Consider the following 17,937-nt stretch of genomic DNA (forward strand, 5'->3'; position numbering starts at 1 on the left):
ATTAGCATTTATGATTTGAGCTTCTCCCATAAAAGTACTATTAAAAATGAAAGCAACAGTCGGTTACCAGTGATTGTGTAATACTCTTTATTTTTATTTAAATAAAAATATTTATTATATTTCCTTTTTTAAATAATTATTATATTTTTAATTAATAAAATATTAAATAATCACATAAAAAAGTGACCATTGTTAGCATTTGTCTTTAATAGTGTAACCTTGCACACCTACGGAGAAAGAGAGAGGAGAGGACCAAGAAAAGTCAGCAGTACCAGCCCATGGGAGACAAAGCTGCTTCCATTAACTTAATAGTTCACTTGCTTTTTTTTAGAAAACTATTATTTATCCTGTATTATTGATAAATTTATTAATTAATTTTTTAATTTTCAAAATATATTAGTTAATTTTTTATTAATTTTAAATATTAAATATCATTAAAAAATTTAAAATATTTTTAATATAAAAATCTAGAGATAAATGCACGAAAATCAACTTATTAAACGATATAAATAATAAAATATTTAATAGTTAAAGTAAATTTAAAAGATTTTATATTTTATTATTTTGATTATATTTTAAAAATAAATAAATAAATAATAAAATTTTAAAACTTTAAATAAAATGTTTTTTTTTAAATTACAGACTATTTAATGAGTTTGAAATTAAATAGTAAATTCATTATATTCTCAGCAATAGGCATTCAATTTCTTAGGAAAATTCATGCCTCAGTTAAACATAGTAAAAAACAGACCGAAATCCCCAAACCAGAACCCCACACGACAAGTAACAATCCAACCAAACAACTTAGCCCAGTTGGCATGATAGCATTAAACAAGACATGAACAAGTCCAAACCAACGAATCAGACACATCATATCAGTGCCTTACCATTTGCTGTTTCTAACTTTTGTAATTTAAGAGAATTGACCTTTGCAGTAATTTTTATAACGAACAATTATATTATTAATTAACTATTAAAAAGGTTCCTAGTTTAATTTAGTCTTAGAGAAAAATATAAAAAGTATCACCCGTACAACATGTACTAGTGATCAATATTTAGTTTAAATTGAAAAAATTGATCGAATTAAATTAATTTAAAAATTTAGTTTGATTTTTTTATACATATCGATTCGGTTCGATTTTTATTTTTAAAAATTTCGGTTATTTTAATTCGGTTCAATTTTGATAAAAAAAATCAAACCAAATTGATTAGCGATAATAATATATTTTTTTAATAATATAGAGAAATTAAATTATATTAAAATTAAAATATTTTAATTAAATTTTAAAACATTAAAAATTATAAAAAATAAAAAAATTATTAAAAATCAAAATCAAATTGCTAATAAAAAGGATCAAATTTAGTCTTAGAGGAAAATATAAAAAGGTATCACATGTGCCATAGTACTGTTATGATGGCTTCTCTTAGAAATTGCTAATAAAAAGGACCAAATTGCTTTGTTTTTTCTTTAAATAAAATATATATTGTCAAAGTTTATCGTGTGAATACCAAAAAAGAGTGAGCTGGTATAGCCGTTGACTTTTAACTAATAGTTTTCAATTTCAACACTAAAAGAAAATACTTTATGTTTAATGGGCTTATTTAACATTAATTTTTGTCGAAAATCAATTTATTATAAATTTAAAATACAAATAAATCAATTTTGTAATTTTCATGTAAAAATATCTATTTAATTGTATATTAAATTCATAGTGGATTAGATTTTTAAGCCAAAATTTCTTTATTATAATAACTTAATTAACTACTTGAATTTATAAGTTATTATAAAGTGAAAAAATGTATTTTATTGCTTAGATTTATTCTAATGTAATCAGAAATTTATAATTTTAGTTTTACTTTATTTTAAATTATTAAATTTTTAATAATAAATGAAAAAAAATTATATTATTAATGTAATATAAAATTAATATTACATAAAAATCTCTTAAAATAAATTATGAATCACCATAAAATAAAATTAAATGACAATAATTCAGTAATTGAAAAATGCGATACAAACTCCTAAATATTTAATTTTTTATCAAAAGCTTGTCCTTCTGTCACGGCGAGTGTTAATATAAAATTACTATTATCAAATAAGCGTGCTTTTATTACGTTTATAATCACAGGATTATTAATTTATTAGCGAAAATATTAATTATCAAACAATCAACCATATCGTCATTGAATTATCAAAAAATATTATATTTACTCTATTTTTTTATTTTATAAAAAAATATATTATTATTTTATATTATTTTAAAATTTATATTCTATTTTCTCTTTAATTTATTGATTTGAACGTCGAAAACAACTACACTATCTTTCTTGCTATATTAATCAATCACAATACAATTCAATTTTAACTACATCATCTATTTAAATTTAACAACATCATAAATAATAATTTTTTAATTTTTTTATTATTTTTCCTTTTTTATGAGCAAGAATTCACTTTTCTATGTATATATCATAAATAAATATGATCTATATATTATAGAAATAAAATTAGATAGAATAAATATTTAACTGTTCTAGTAAGTTTTATAAATAGTTGGTATAAAAATTATATAAAATTGGAAAATATCAATCATCTTTTCAAATATTAAATTATGTATATATATAAATTCAGTTCAATGTGGATTTCAATATCATTATTTAGTGTTTTGATTTAGTTAAAACATTATTATTTAAAATTTATTTAGTAATTATTATAATAATTGTTAATTATTTTAATAATAAATAATTATTCAATTATAAAAAAAATAACTTTTTATAATTTACTTTTAATAGAATCAAAATATTAATACTATTATTAAAATTATTAAAATAATTTTAATAGCTGAAATAATAATTTATTAAAAATTATTTTTTATAGTATTTAATCCACTATTTAAATAATTAATATTTCAAGAACAGAATTATTGAATTATTGAAGGGCATTTACTGGTGTGGAGCCTGCGTACGTGCTACACGTACGTGAAGAGGAGTGGGGGTCCAAATTGGGTGGGGTTAGGCTTCCAAGAAAATGGATTCACTTAGACCAAATTAATAACATCTTTCAATTTCATTAATTAAATACTCCAAATAATTGATCTTTCAGATCAAACATAGCAGCTTAGAAGTCAAGCCATCATCAAAAAGGCTTTCATTGGTTCTTCTTCAAGAATTCAATACTTCAATTATTTTTTTTAAATTTTATTGCTAATTAAGATAATATTAATTTATTCATTAAATTAAACCAATTTCAAATTGGAAAACCAAGTTAAACAATTCAAATTGAAATATAAAATACCTAAATTTGTTATTTTCTCTCCAATTTACGAAGAAAATAATAGGAAAAAATAAAATATATTTTTCCTTTTTTTTTTATAATTTTCTCTCCACTTCTATGAGAAAATATCAATAAATTTTTATTTTACTCAATTTATTTTCCTTCCCTCTATTATCCACGCATTCAAATAAAGGGTCCATTTTAAGTCAATCCATTAGATTAATACAAAAAGACAAATATGCCCTTTATTTAATTAAAAATAATTACTAAAGTCATTAACCTAAATAAATTGCGATGTGTCTGTGAGGGTCAGAGCAAGGTGGAGTCGGGATGATGGCTGTGACGTTGAAGGACTGTGAGGATAGGGACTGTGATTTGGTCTAATAAACCGAGTCTTAATTTTTTTTTATTTATTATTTTTATAATTAGCTTAGATATGATATTCAAATGGGAAACATCATAGTCTTAAAAATGATTTAATATTAATAAATTAGAGCCGAGTGATTCTTAATTTACTTTAATTTATTTATTGCAACTTAAAAAATAAAAAAATAATATAAATAATTCCTTTAATCATTATATTATTTTTTTAAATAAAAATTAAAAATTAAAAGAGTAAAATCTAATATTTATCATATTTATTTTTAAATTAAATATGTAAATACGATGATTTGTTATATGTGAATATTAAGTAAGTCACTTTGAATATATTGCCAACACGTTCCTACAATCAAAGAAGATCACAAATCAAAAGCAATTCCTCTTCTTATTGATTAGATTTTCACTTATATTTATTTTTTTAAAGAAATTTAAAAAAAAATTATATGAGCACTAAAATTTTATTTTCCATGATTTTATTTATTTTATTTTAATTATATATTACAATATAAACTATGTTTAATTATTTTAAAATTTTCAAATATGCACACAATTAATAATTATTAAATTAAAATTTTTTAAAAATAAATTAAGATATATATACTAATTAATTAAAATATACATGTAAATATAAATATTTAATTTAATACTAATAACTGATTAGCTATTAACATTAGATAATCGATAAACGTGAAACACACAAACGGTAGGTAAGCTTTCGGTGTTCCAACACTGCTTGGATCAATAATTGATGTTCTTAACAGTGATCTACTCTTTTTTTTTTGTTCTTTTCCATTTAGCTCTGAATTTATTTATTTTTTAATTATCCCTTAAATTTATTTAAATGTATTTATTATCGTATTAAATTTATGAACGCTAATTTCGATTATTATAAAATTTAATTTTTTTATTTTTATAAATAACTCAAATATTTACTAAGAATTTTATATTAAAAAAATTAAGTAGAATAATAAATATATTAACTTTTAACTAAAATTATATTATCCTTAAAAATAACATTAATAGAAGTAAACAATAGTGAATTTTGTCTAACTATTTTAAATTTTAACAAAATCAAACAGGCTGAACAATTTTTAGTGAAAAAATCTTCTCGTGTAAAATCAAATGAGATTAATTATTTAAAAATTATAAAAAAAATAAAATCCAACTAAATCTAATTTAATAATTGAAAAACGGATGACATTGATTATAATTTTTTTTTAAAAGAAAAAAAATAGTACCATCAAATCTTTATTATTGTAAATAAATACTATAAGAAAAAGTAAAAAAAGTTGATTGTAGCAAAAATCAAGGCATAGAATTGCTGAAAATGGCTTTAGGCATAGAAATTCAACAAACGCCTTTTTGGTAACAATGCCGTGGCCCAATGCCAATTAATGATTTTTTCATTTAATTAATAATTTTTTAGACAAAAAAGCCTCAAAATCCGCTTCTCATTACATCATGCTTTTATGTGTAGGAACGTTATTTTTTTTCCAAAAAACATTTTAGGTTATTTTCTTTCTGTCTCATATAAAATTAAAATAAAAAAAATTCAATTTATAAAAGAAAGTATTTAATCAATTCAATTTTAAATTAAATTTAAATTATTAAATACAGAATATTTTTTAAAAAATTTTAAAGAAATTATTTTAATTTTTTAATAAATTTATTTAATACTGATATAAATTAATTAAATTTTGAATATCGAACCAATTTATATAAAAAGATTATAAATTATAGATATTTTCTAGGATGCCAATGAAAGTAATGGAACATGAAGTTCCAATTCAAAATGGATCAATTAGATCAACTTGTATTATTAATGATCATGATCCAATCTTGTAAAGAATTTTTTAATCTTAGCATGAATAATTTATTTTTTTATAAAAAATAAAATAATAGACCAATAGAAAAGGACAAAAAACACTTTTTTGAGGACCTAACCTAAGACGTGGGTGATATTTTAAGCATCTTTTAGAACAGAAAAATATTAAAAAGAAAAAAAAAGAAAAAAATGGGGATATTTGGAAGCTGTCTCCTGCAAAAAGAAAGGGGCGGAAGTCGGAAAGCAACTTTACATTTTTTAAGAATTATTAAATGAGTTTCAGTCTCCAATGCTTTTCACGTGGAGATACGACTTTAGGTGTATGCATAATTATTATTCTAACGCCTTTATGGGACCTTTCAAATTCTGCCATGAATCATGTGGAACACCTACACCCTCACCCTAATCTTAATTTTATATATATTATTACTATATAATAAATCTGGATTACTTTTTAAAAACAGCAAAAAGCCATTTTGACTTGTTTATTTTTAATTTTTCAGTCTAACTTAATTTAATTTAATAATTAAAAATATATATAAATTATATAGAGACTCAAATTAAAAAAATTGAAAATTCAGTCTAACTTAATTTAATTTAATAATTAAAAATATATATAAATTATATAGAGACTCAAATTCGAATCCCATTCTCCACCCTGCTAAAAACAAACCGAAAATTCACAGTATAATGCATGAAAGCAATTTGACGAAAGGGTCTATCTTTTTTTTCTTTTTTCTTTTTTTTTTAAATAAAAATATTTATAAAGAAAGAAAAGAAAAAGAAAGGGGTCAATCCCTTTGCCATACCTCCAGTTCATGGACTATGAAACCTTATAGCGCGTGGGCTTGGCCCACTTGTTCAGACTACTGCATGCTCCCTTCACGTGCCTTTGTCTCCTTCCACGTCATCATATATTAAATACATGATCTGATATCTCAATAATGAAAAAGTCAAAGGTCCAAATTTACAAAAATGTTCAGACCATTTAAATTCGTCTAATATTTTTATTTAGATACAATTTTAATTAATTTTTAAAAAATAAAATATAAGAGTTTAAATAAAATATAAAATATAAAATATTATTATTTTATAAATATAAATTAATTATATATATATAAATAATATTAATTTATATTTAATTATAATTTAATAGTATATTTAATTCTACAGATAAATAATAATTTAATTATTAAATATACAATTAATAGTTTCAATAAATTTATTTTATTTATACTAATAATTATAAATATTTTATAATAAATATATTATTTTTAATTATTTTATATATATATTATTATTTTAAATTAAATAATCTATTTACTATAAAATATTTATATTTATTATTATAAAATAAATTTATCATTATATATTAAATAATTAAATTATTTATTTTTAAATTAGCTTGTAAAAATATACTATAAGTTAAAGATCTGATATATTGACCGGTTTAATTTTCACCCTTATACTAACTTGGCTTACTTTTTCCAAAAACAAAATTACTTTAAAATTTTTCCAATTTAATTTATAAAATTTAACTAAGGTCAATTTTAGTTTAAAAAAATAAAAAAAATTTTAACTAAAGCTTTTGATTTCTTAAATTACTTCAAAAATCAAGAAATTCAATTACTTGATTTTTTACTAAATTTATTTTTTTTTATTGAGATTATTAATGTTTTTATCTATACTGAATTTAAATTGAAATTTTTAAAACTAGTTTAATAAAAAAATAAAAAATTATATAAGCACAATTAAATATATACTGTATTGATTTTTTTATAATTTATATAAAAATAATTTATATTTTATATTTGAATAAACCGCAATTTAGTTACTTTAATTTAGTGAAATATAACTTTTTGTCATTATGTTTTAAAAAATTATCAATTTAATCGGTGTAATTTTTAAAAATTATGTCATTAGCCTCTTCCGTTAGATTTTCAGCTAAGTTACCGTTAATTTTTAATTTACTTTTATTCCATTAGGACACGTTAGATGTACGACCACTAATGCCACTCTCCATCCATCCTCTAACAGTCTGCCTCACCCTCTCCCTCTCAACTTCACCAAGATCAAGAGATTGCTCCCTACTAGATCCATTAGTATTTTCATTCTCATTCTGTCATGTGACCAAAGCACAAATTCATTCTCGCTCTCACTTGCATCCACTAAGCTTTTCGAATTCTCACTACCTCGGCTCTTTGATATGTTTGTACTTAACATATTTGTATTGAACTACTCCACACTCTTTTGTTGTCTTGTTCTCTCTCTCACTTTGCCTCGTGCCCTATTGAATAAATGCTCGTCCTTCAACTCTCGCCACATTTGAAGAATTGCAGATGTCTAAGTAGTAGACCGTTCAATAGCTCCCTGCTTCCTTAAAGTGAGCGACTGCGACTCCCTTAAAAATGAGGAATCAAGTATGGAAAATGTAGGCAAACCCGAAAACGCCATCAATGCTAGTTAAAGGGCGATTTAGAAATTTTTTATTTAATTTTCTATTAATTAATTTATAATTTAAAGATCAACGGTAACTTAACTGAAAATCTAACGGGAAGGATCAATGGCATAGTTTTTAAAAATCAGGATCACTAAATTGATGATTTCTTAAAATAGAGAGACGAAAGTTTATATTTCACTAAATTAGAGAGATTAAATTACAATTTACCCTTTATATTTTTATAATTTATATAAAAGTAATTATAAATTTATTTTTATGAAATAAAGAGTTACTAAAGATGGTAGTGTTCAAGATGCTGAGCAAGTAGAAAGTATGGTTATAATAAAGTTTATTATCTAAAAGGGAAAAAAAAATAGATTGAGGATTTAATTTTTATAAATGAAGTAAATATTGATTGAAAATTTCACCGTTGTCTGTACCTTACAAATGTCCTTCTTAAATTCTTATTCATCAGTTCAGTTAATTGCTTCTAATAATCTTTACTAAAATCTTGGCTTAATAAATCATTAAATTACAATGTTTTTCTTTTCAAATTACAAAGGGTTACATGATTTATTTCATACTTTTTTTTATTCCATAATTTTATTTTTTCTTTTTTAACAAAGAAAACCTAATCTATCTCCGACTTCCTCTCATCAGTGATGTGAATGTTACTTTTCTCTTCTGATTGCAATTTTTATTTTTAAAAAGAAAACTATTTTTTTAAAATTATAATGAGTTATGCAACTGCATCTCTATGCAGTTTCTTTTTTTCCTTTTTGCCTAAATATACCAAAGCCATAATGGGCTTTATCCTCTTAAGGTTCTAAGCCTCAAATATGCTTACACCTGCATTTTGAGCTTAAAAATTTTAAAGTTGTATTTTGGAGAGACTGAGGGTTTTAAAATGTTTTTGAAGATTTTCAAAACCTTAAAAATTCTTCAATTTAAAATTGGTAAATTGAGAAAGTTTTGTTTTTAATATTTTTAAATATTTCAAAAAATATTATGTTCTTTTGAAATAATAAAAAATATTAGTTAAATTTTAAAAATCATAAAAAACTTTATCTTATAAAACTATATTTTACAAAACTTTATTTTATCTTTATCCGAACGTAGTAAAGTTTAAGAGAATCAAAATAGAGTAAATTATAGTTTTATAAAATATGATTTTATAAGATAAAGCTTTTTATAATTTTTAAATTTTAATAAATTTTTATTATTTTTTTAAAACATTTAAAGGTTTATAAAAGAAAACCTGAAATTAAAGGTTTTTGGAGTCTTTAAAAAATCTCTAAAAATTTTATTTAAAAAATCTTATAATCTTTACCAAATGCAGTTTTAAGTTTTTTAAACCAGAAAAAACCTACTATAGTCTTACAAAACCTCCTTGCAAATAAAGAATAAGGGAGGAGAAGAAAATATCTAACGCTTGATTTGAGGGTGCTAGCATGAAGAAATTGTGTACACAAACTCTTTGCATAGCTTCATGAGTCGATTGGGACTAATGAAGTTTCATGAGATTGCCGGAAAGAAACGAAAATGATGGATTTTTTTAGATAATTTCTTGGATTTTTAGGGATTTTTCACATTTTCTTTTGGTAGAATTTTTGCGATTAATAATTAAAAGAGACTTGTTATGAATTGAGAGAAACAAATCAGAGTGTATAGATCAAAATTATTAGAAAAAATTCAAGATAGAAGGTGATGAATTGAGATCCGAGAGTTGACACCTGAACAATAGTTGAATTCAGTGAGAAAATTAATAAACTGGGATTAGTCTAGTGAAAAGTAAATACAGAAAATAAATGAAAGTCAATAAATCAAGTGTTGAATTTGGAGAAGTTAAGATTTTTTGAGAGATGAAAGAAGGTGTGTTCAGTAATTTAAAATTGTCTCGAACTCGTGTTAGACTAGTAGTATATATCGCTCCTTTGTATTATGTCCCATTGGATTCAACATATATATATATATTTTTTGCTGATGTGTCAGACGACTCATTAATGGTAGGTAGTTGGCTAATAAATGTGGAATCCGTTAGTCATACCCTATCCATTGCGTGCATCACATCACTCTAATTTATTGTACACGCATTTATGACTCTGAACATGTATTAAGGAGATGATCGATCTATGGAAGTTGAATATTCTATTCTAATTTTCTCGAGATATACCCTGTTTATTCGGTCTTTATTGAGGTGAGTTATATGAATTAATAAAATCAATCGAATGGTAGACACATATTTCAGATAAGTCTTATATAATATCAGAAAGAGAGATACGAGAGAAAAAGAATAAAAAGATAGGGGAATAAAAGCTTAGGACTATCATATATTTTTTAGTTATGTAATTTTTTTTTGGTTTCTCTATCCAAACTTTCATTCAAAGAGGTCCTAATTAGGGGTGAGCAGTATTCGGTTCAAACCAAAAAAACCGACCGAATCGAACCGAATTAAAAATTTGATTCGGTTTTTTATACATTTCGGTTCGGTTCGGTTTTTAATTTAAGAAATTTGTTTATTTCGGTTTGGTTCGTTTTGATCAGAAAAAAATTGAAAAAATCGAACCGAACCGATTAGTGATAATAATATGTTTTTTCAATAATATAGAGAAATTAAATCATATTAAAATTAAAATATTTTAACTAAATTTTAAAATATTAAAAATAAAGTATAAAAAATAAAAAAATTATTAAAAATTGAAACCGATCAATCCGAACCGAATCGAACCGAATCAGACCGATTCGGTTCGATTTAGTTTCTGACCAAAATCGATTCGATTTTCATAAACACTAAAATTTTAATTTTTAATTTATTCAGTTCGATTCGATTTTAAACGAACCGACCGAATGCTGACCCCTAATCCTAATGCATCTTTGATCAGGTCTTCTTTTTTTTCCTTTTCTTTTTTTGTCCCATTCTTCATCCCTATCGTCTCCATTTAGCTGGATCCTTTTTATGACACGAAATATTTAAAAATATTAAAATAATAAAACCGTGCCAATCAAGCTTAAAAAAAAAAAATCATTAAACATTAAAAATAAATACTAATACATGAATCAATTTATGTTTATAAAATTAAAATATATGAAAGTTTTAAAGTTTTTGAGAGATTAAGAATTTACTGATGTATATAGTATATAAGAAATGGTTATTTCTAGTATAGTTACCCAAATCGTGGTACTTGATATACCAGTTAATGAAATATACATGAAAATAGATTTAGTACATATATAGTAATTCAGTTAATAATATATTTAATTAAATATCCATGTAAAAATACATATTTTTAATGATATTTATATTCTAAAATTTGAATAATTTTATAAAATATTTAATTATATATCATTATATTATAAATATTATTTTAAAATATACATAACTGAATAATAATATTCACTATATACAATTAAAATTAAAATAAACTCAAACTTACCTTAAGTTCGATTATAAATTATCCGTATTCATTTTATTAAAATTCAAAAGCAGACATTTTCTTTAAACGAATAATATTCGGCTTAAATCGAAAAAATCAATCGAACTGAATTAGTTTAAAAATTTAATTCAATTTTTTATTTATTTTAATTTAATTTAATTTTTAATTTTAAAAATTTTAATTATTTTAGTTCGATTTGATTTTAATAAAAAAAATTAAATCGAATCGATTAATAATAATAATATATTATTTTTAATAATGTAGAGATTAAATCATATTAAAATTAAAAGATTTCAGTTAAATTTTAAAATATTAAAAATAAAGTGTAAATAAATAAAAATTTATTAAAAATTTAAATGTATTAAATTAAATCGAACTGAATCATATCAATTTGATTTATAATTAAAATCAATTCAATTCAATTTTTATAAATACTAAAATTTTTATTTTTAATTTATTTAATTTAATTTAATTTTAAATTGAATCCACCCGATTACCATCTTAATTCTCTCGATTTTTTTTTTCCCGGAAGTCCCTTGACTTGTCTTAAAAAATCCTTGCCTAAGATTGAAGTGTATGACAAATCAACCAGATGACACACCCCGAACAAATCCAACCACCAATTTCCAATCTAACGGTCATCTTGCCTTTTGATCACACCATACACACCGTAACACATATCTGCAATTATATGATATATATATTTTGCCATGATATATATGTAATATAGGCAACCTAAAAACAAAAACAAAATTGAGATCGCTGCAAATTACTGAATCTCTAAAATACCCTCTAAGACTACAGAAATGGCGTCCATGTCCCGTCTCTTCTTTGGTCTACCTCAAATTAACACGCACAACAGAGACACAGATACTACTCATCGAGGCACAGATCTAAGAGAGAACTGAAAAAGCCCCTTTGTTCTCTCTCTCGTTCTCTCTTCTTATCCTCCCTCCTCTCCGATCTGCCTCTGATTCTTTATATTTCTGAAATTTCTATCTAATAGCTTTTGGTGATTGATTGTAGATGAGATTCGGTTCCTCTTTTTCATCTGATCAGATCTAAGGTAAAATTTTCGTCGTTTTTGTTTGAATCTTATTTTTGTATCAAAATAGTTGGCCCTGTTGGATCTATTTTCCGTTTCAGTTCCACCGTTTGGTTGCACGGAAAACACCTGAAATTTTCGAATTTCGGAAATGGAAAGTTAAATTTCTGGTTTACAATTATTCTCTGAGACTGATTGAATTGCTTATTTGGAAAGGTGTTTTCTAGTTGATTAGAGAAGATGTTGACGAAGTTTGAGACGAAGAGTAATAGAGTGAAGGGACTGAGTTTCCATAGTAAGAGACCGTGGATCCTTGCGAGTCTTCATAGTGGCGTGATCCAGCTATGGGACTACAGAATGGGGACATTAATTGATAGGTTCGACGAGCACGACGGGCCTGTTCGCGGAGTCCATTTCCACAAATCTCAGCCTCTATTCGTGTCTGGAGGTGCGGGAATTGTTGTCTTCTCCATTTATTTCTTTATGCGTATTTTGAGTTTAGTTGCCTTGCCAGAATGATTGGAAATGTATCGTTTATGCTGTGATGTTTTTAGTTGAATTCCTAGTTTCTGATTGGAGAATATTAGGCTATGTTGTGTCAGTTGTGCTGGAGTTTACACTAGATCTAGGCGATTTTTGCTCAGGTTGATTGGACTCCGCCTTTTCTTTTAGGGTATCATCATTTGGTAATATCAATGCAGCAATATAATGTTGCCACTTAGCTTCAAGAACCTGATTGCTTTACTTAACTTCAAAGAGGACATTCATCTCTTTTTCCCCTTCTGTTGGTTCCATACTTCAATTTTAGCATTTAGCATCTTAACTCAATATGCGAAGTTTATTAGATGTAGTTTTAGGTCTGCTGTTGTACCCTATTTTAATTCTGGATGTAACAGTCAGTATTTTGCATACAATATATGTTAGTAAACATGTATGCATGCCTTTTGTCAAGGTATATTTTGTTTATTGGAGAAGCTGTATAGCCCCATATACTGGACATTGCTTGTTAATATAATCACATTCAAAACTTCCCATCAAAAATCTGTTGTGGAAAGGTATATTCTTAGCTGCTAGTTAGAAGGAATAATGGATGGATTCATTTTCAGGTCTGTGGTTGATAGGAAAGAGAATTTGGTCACTAGTGTTGGTTGGATCTGAATTATGAACTAAACACTGACCCAGTCTTTTGCTGTTTAATTCGGCTATTACTCTGTGCTTGAAAGTTTGAACCTATAATTTTTGAAACAGCCAGTAGATTGATGAGAAAATGTCAGTTTGGAATGTTGTTGAAATGGATTACTTGATTGCCTTGAATTTGTCATATGGGGTATCTATTTCTGAGTAATTGATTTTTCTGCAGGCGATGATTACAAGATTAAAGTTTGGAACTACAAGATGCATAGGTGTCTGTTTACACTTCTTGGACATCTTGATTACATCCGTACTGTTCAGTTTCATCATGAGTACCCATGGATTGTGAGTGCCAGTGACGATCAGACAATCCGTATTTGGAACTGGCAATCACGTACCTGCATTTCTGTGTTGACGGGCCACAATCATTATGTTATGTGTGCCTCATTCCATCCCAAGGAAGATCTTGTAGTTTCAGCCTCTCTAGATCAGACTGTCCGTGTTTGGGATATTGGTGCTCTGAGAAAGAAAACTGTGTCCCCTGCTGATGACATTCTGCGGTTGAGTCAGATGAACACAGACCTTTTTGGTGGGGTCGATGCTGTTGTTAAGTATGTCTTGGAAGGTCATGATCGAGGAGTGAACTGGGCTGCATTTCACCCCACTCTTCCCTTGATTGTCTCAGGAGCAGATGATCGCCAGGTGAAATTATGGCGCATGAATGGTAAGTTCTTAACCATAATTCCATCAATTTATGCTATTTTGTTATGCATTTTTAGAATCCTGGTAAACAGTTGTTTTATTTGAATTGGGCTTCCTAAGTTCTAGTTGTGCCCATTTTAGGGAGCGAAAATGAGAACCTCTCAGATGTTCCTTTACTCTTCATTTCCTTTTAATTTTACTACTTGGGATAAATGAGAACCTCTCAGATGTTCCTTTACTCTTCATTTCCTTTTAATTTTACTACTTGGGATAAACTCACAACTGAAATAGCTTCTTTGCTGTTTTATGTTCAGACACAAAGGCTTGGGAAGTGGACACATTGAGAGGGCACATGAATAATGTGTCATGTGTTATGTTCCATGCCAAACAGGATATCATTGTTTCAAATTCAGAGGATAAAAGCATCCGTGTTTGGGATGTAACTAAACGAACAGGAGTTCAGACTTTCCGTCGAGAGCATGATCGTTTCTGGATCCTTGCTTCTCACCCTGAGATGAATCTCCTTGCTGCAGGTCATGACAGTGGCATGATTGTTTTTAAATTAGAGAGAGAACGACCTGCCTTTGCAGTCAGTGGTGATTCTTTGTTCTATGCCAAAGATCGCTTTTTGCGGTACTTTGAATTTTCAACTCAAAGGGACACTCAAGTTATTCCCATCCGGCGACCTGGTACCACCAGCCTGAATCAAAGTCCAAGGACGCTCTCTTACAGCCCTACAGAGAATGCTGTTCTTATTTGCTCAGATGTGGATGGTGGATCTTATGAGTTGTATGTCATACCGAAGGACAGCATTGGTAGGGGTGATAATGTGCAGGAGGCAAAGAGGGGTGCTGGAGGATCAGCCATTTTTGTGGCTCGGAATAGATTTGCTGTGCTTGATAAAAGTAGCAACCAAGTTGTAGTAAAAAACCTGAAGAATGAAGTTGTCAAAAAGAGTGGTCTCCCCATTGCTGCAGATGCAATATTCTATGCTGGGACGGGCAACTTGCTTTGCAGAGCAGAGGATAGAGTAGTCATATTTGATCTTCAGCAAAGGCTTGTTCTTGGGGATCTTCAAACACCTTTTGTCAAATACATTGTTTGGTCTAGTGACATGGAGAGTGTTGCCTTGCTCAGCAAACATGCCATCATCATTGCTAGCAAGAAGCTTGTGCACCAGTGCACTCTTCATGAGACAATTCGGGTGAAGAGTGGAGCCTGGGATGATAATGGTGTTTTTATTTATACAACCTTAAATCACATAAAATACTGCCTCCCTAATGGAGATAGTGGCATAATCAGAACTCTTGATGTCCCGATATACATTACCAAGGTTTCTGGAAATACCATATTTTGTTTGGATCGGGATGGGAAGAGTAGAACTATTGTCATTGATGCAACAGAATACATCTTTAAACTTTCCCTTTTGAGGAAGAGATATGACCATGTTATGAGCATGATTAGGAACTCTCAGCTTTGTGGGCAGGCAATGATTGCTTATTTGCAACAGAAGGGTTTTCCTGAAGTTGCTTTGCATTTTGTGAAGGATGAGAGGACACGATTTAATTTGGCCCTTGAGAGTGGAAATATTCAGATTGCTGTTGCTTCAGCAAAGGAAATTGATGAGAAAGATCACTGGTATAGATTGGGAGTGGAAGCGCTTCGCCAAGGTAATGCTGGTATTGTTGAGTATGCCTACCAGAGGACTAAAAACTTTGAGAGGTTATCTTTCCTTTATCTCATAACTGGGAATCTGGAAAAGCTTTCCAAGATGCTGAAAATTGCTGAGGTTAAGAATGATGTCATGGGTCAGTTTCACAATGCCCTGTATTTGGGTGATGTCCAAGAGCGTGTCAAGATCTTAGAGAGTGCTGGTCATTTGCCGCTTGCTTATATAACTGCTAAAGTCCATGGGTTGGAGGATCTTGCTGAACGTCTGGCTTCTGAGTTAGGAGATAATGTTCCATCTGTGCCAGGGGGTAAAGTCCCATCTCTTCTGATGCCTCCTCCTCCTGTTATGTGTGGTAGTGACTGGCCCCTTCTAAGAGTCATGAAAGGTATTTTTGAAGGTGGTCTAGATAATATGGGCAGAGGTGTTGCTGAAGAAGATGAAGAGGTTGGTGAAGGGGATTGGGTTAATGAACTGGAAATGGTTGATGAGGATGGCTCACAAAATGGGGATGTTACAGCAATTTTGGAGGATGGGGAAGTGGCTGAAGAAAATGACGAGGGAGGATGGGACCTTGAAGACCTGGAGCTTCCCCCTGAGGCAGACACACCTAGGGCTTCTGCCATTGCCCGCTCTTCAGTTTTTGTGGCACCATCTCCTGGAATGCCTGTAAGCCAGATTTGGGTCCAGAGATCATCACTTGCTGCTGAACATGCTGCAGCTGGCAATTTCGATACAGCTATGCGATTGCTCAACCGGCAACTTGGAATTCGAAACTTCAATCCTTTGAGGTCCATGTTTCTTGATCTTCATTCAGGTAGCCATTCATATTTGCGTGCATTTTCATCTACTCCAGTGATATCACTAGCTGTTGAACGAGGATGGAATGAGTCTGCTAGCCCTAATGTGAGAGGCCCACCTGCGTTAGTGTTCAATTTCTCGCAGTTGGAGGAGAAGCTCAAGGCTGGCTACAGAGCCACAACAACAGGGAAATTCACTGAGGCACTTAGACTCTTTCTCAGCATTCTTCACACAATTCCCTTGATTGTTGTTGAATCAAGAAGAGAGGTTGATGAAGTCAAGGAATTGATTGTTATAGTGAAAGAATACGTTCTGGGTCTGCAGATGGAGCTTAAAAGGAGGGAAATGAAAGACAATCCAGTCCGCCAACAGGAGCTAGCTGCTTACTTCACCCACTGCAACCTTCAAATGCCTCATTTAAGGCTTGCTTTGCAAAATGCAATGACTGTATGCTTCAAGGCAAGGAACCTTGCCACTGCAGCTAACTTTGCCAGACGGCTGTTGGAGACAAACCCCACAATTGAGAACCAGGCAAAGGCTGCCAGACAAGTGTTACAGGCTGCAGAAAGGAATATGACAGATGCCTCTGAGCTGAATTATGATTTCAGAAACCCATTTGTGACATGCGGTGCAACATACGTTCCAATATACCGAGGACAAAAGGATGTCTCTTGCCCATATTGTAGTTCACGGTTTGTGCCAAGCCAAGAAGGGAAGTTGTGTACTGTTTGTGATCTGGCAGTTGTTGGGGCAGATGCTTCAGGATTGCTCTGTTCTCCTTCCCAGGTGCGATAATTGAGGTGCTGAATCTAGAGGATTTTTCCAATTTTCTTTTTCAGCTCATTATTAGCAGCAGAAGTGGTCATCTTGATTGGTTTACTGCAGGGAAAAAAAAGGTAAGACATATATAGAAGAGTTAAACGTCAGTGAATTTGTTTGTGCTGTCTCCTTTTCTTTGTTTTCTTCTCTTATCTTTTCTTTACCTCTTTTTTACTTAGTTGATTATGATTTTCAATGTAATAAACAACTTGAGAATTTTTGACTTGGGCTTTTCTTGTTATCTGTCAATAGACAAGAATGGTCAAGGGCTCTTGGTAAATTAGATAATCTTTATAGGGAGGACAAATTACAAAATAGCGTATGCAGATGCCATGCAGTATGGCAAATTTTATTTTCTTATTTGTGTTGAATCGAAGGTTCCTCTATTTGGCAATGAAATTAGTTTCACTTCTCAA

At 28.5% G+C, this 17,937-nt stretch overlaps 1 protein-coding gene across 3 annotated transcripts; it reads left to right on the forward strand.

Annotated features, from left to right (window-relative positions):
* The first annotated feature begins 12,122 nt into the window (after positions 1-12,122).
* On the forward strand, positions 12,123-17,937 carry LOC110613889 (coatomer subunit alpha-1). 3 transcript variants are annotated; one of them, XM_043955831.1, is made up of 4 exons: positions 12,123-12,420; positions 12,501-12,847; positions 13,760-14,254; positions 14,547-17,937. In XM_043955831.1, exons 2-4 carry the CDS (start codon positions 12,640-12,642, stop codon positions 17,495-17,497), a joined length of 3,654 nt encoding a protein of 1,217 aa, XP_043811766.1. In that variant the 5' UTR covers positions 12,123-12,420; positions 12,501-12,639; the 3' UTR covers positions 17,498-17,937. The 3 variants fall into 3 exon arrangements, with proteins under 3 accessions (XP_043811766.1, XP_021610977.2, XP_021610975.2); XM_021755285.2 differs by having other exon boundaries at positions 12,627-12,847; XM_021755283.2 differs by having other exon boundaries at positions 12,124-12,420; positions 12,616-12,847.

This window comes from Manihot esculenta, chromosome 4 (assembly GCF_001659605.2).
Source record: "Manihot esculenta cultivar AM560-2 chromosome 4, M.esculenta_v8, whole genome shotgun sequence".
In the NCBI taxonomy this organism is placed as follows: Eukaryota; Viridiplantae; Streptophyta; class Magnoliopsida; order Malpighiales; family Euphorbiaceae; genus Manihot; species Manihot esculenta.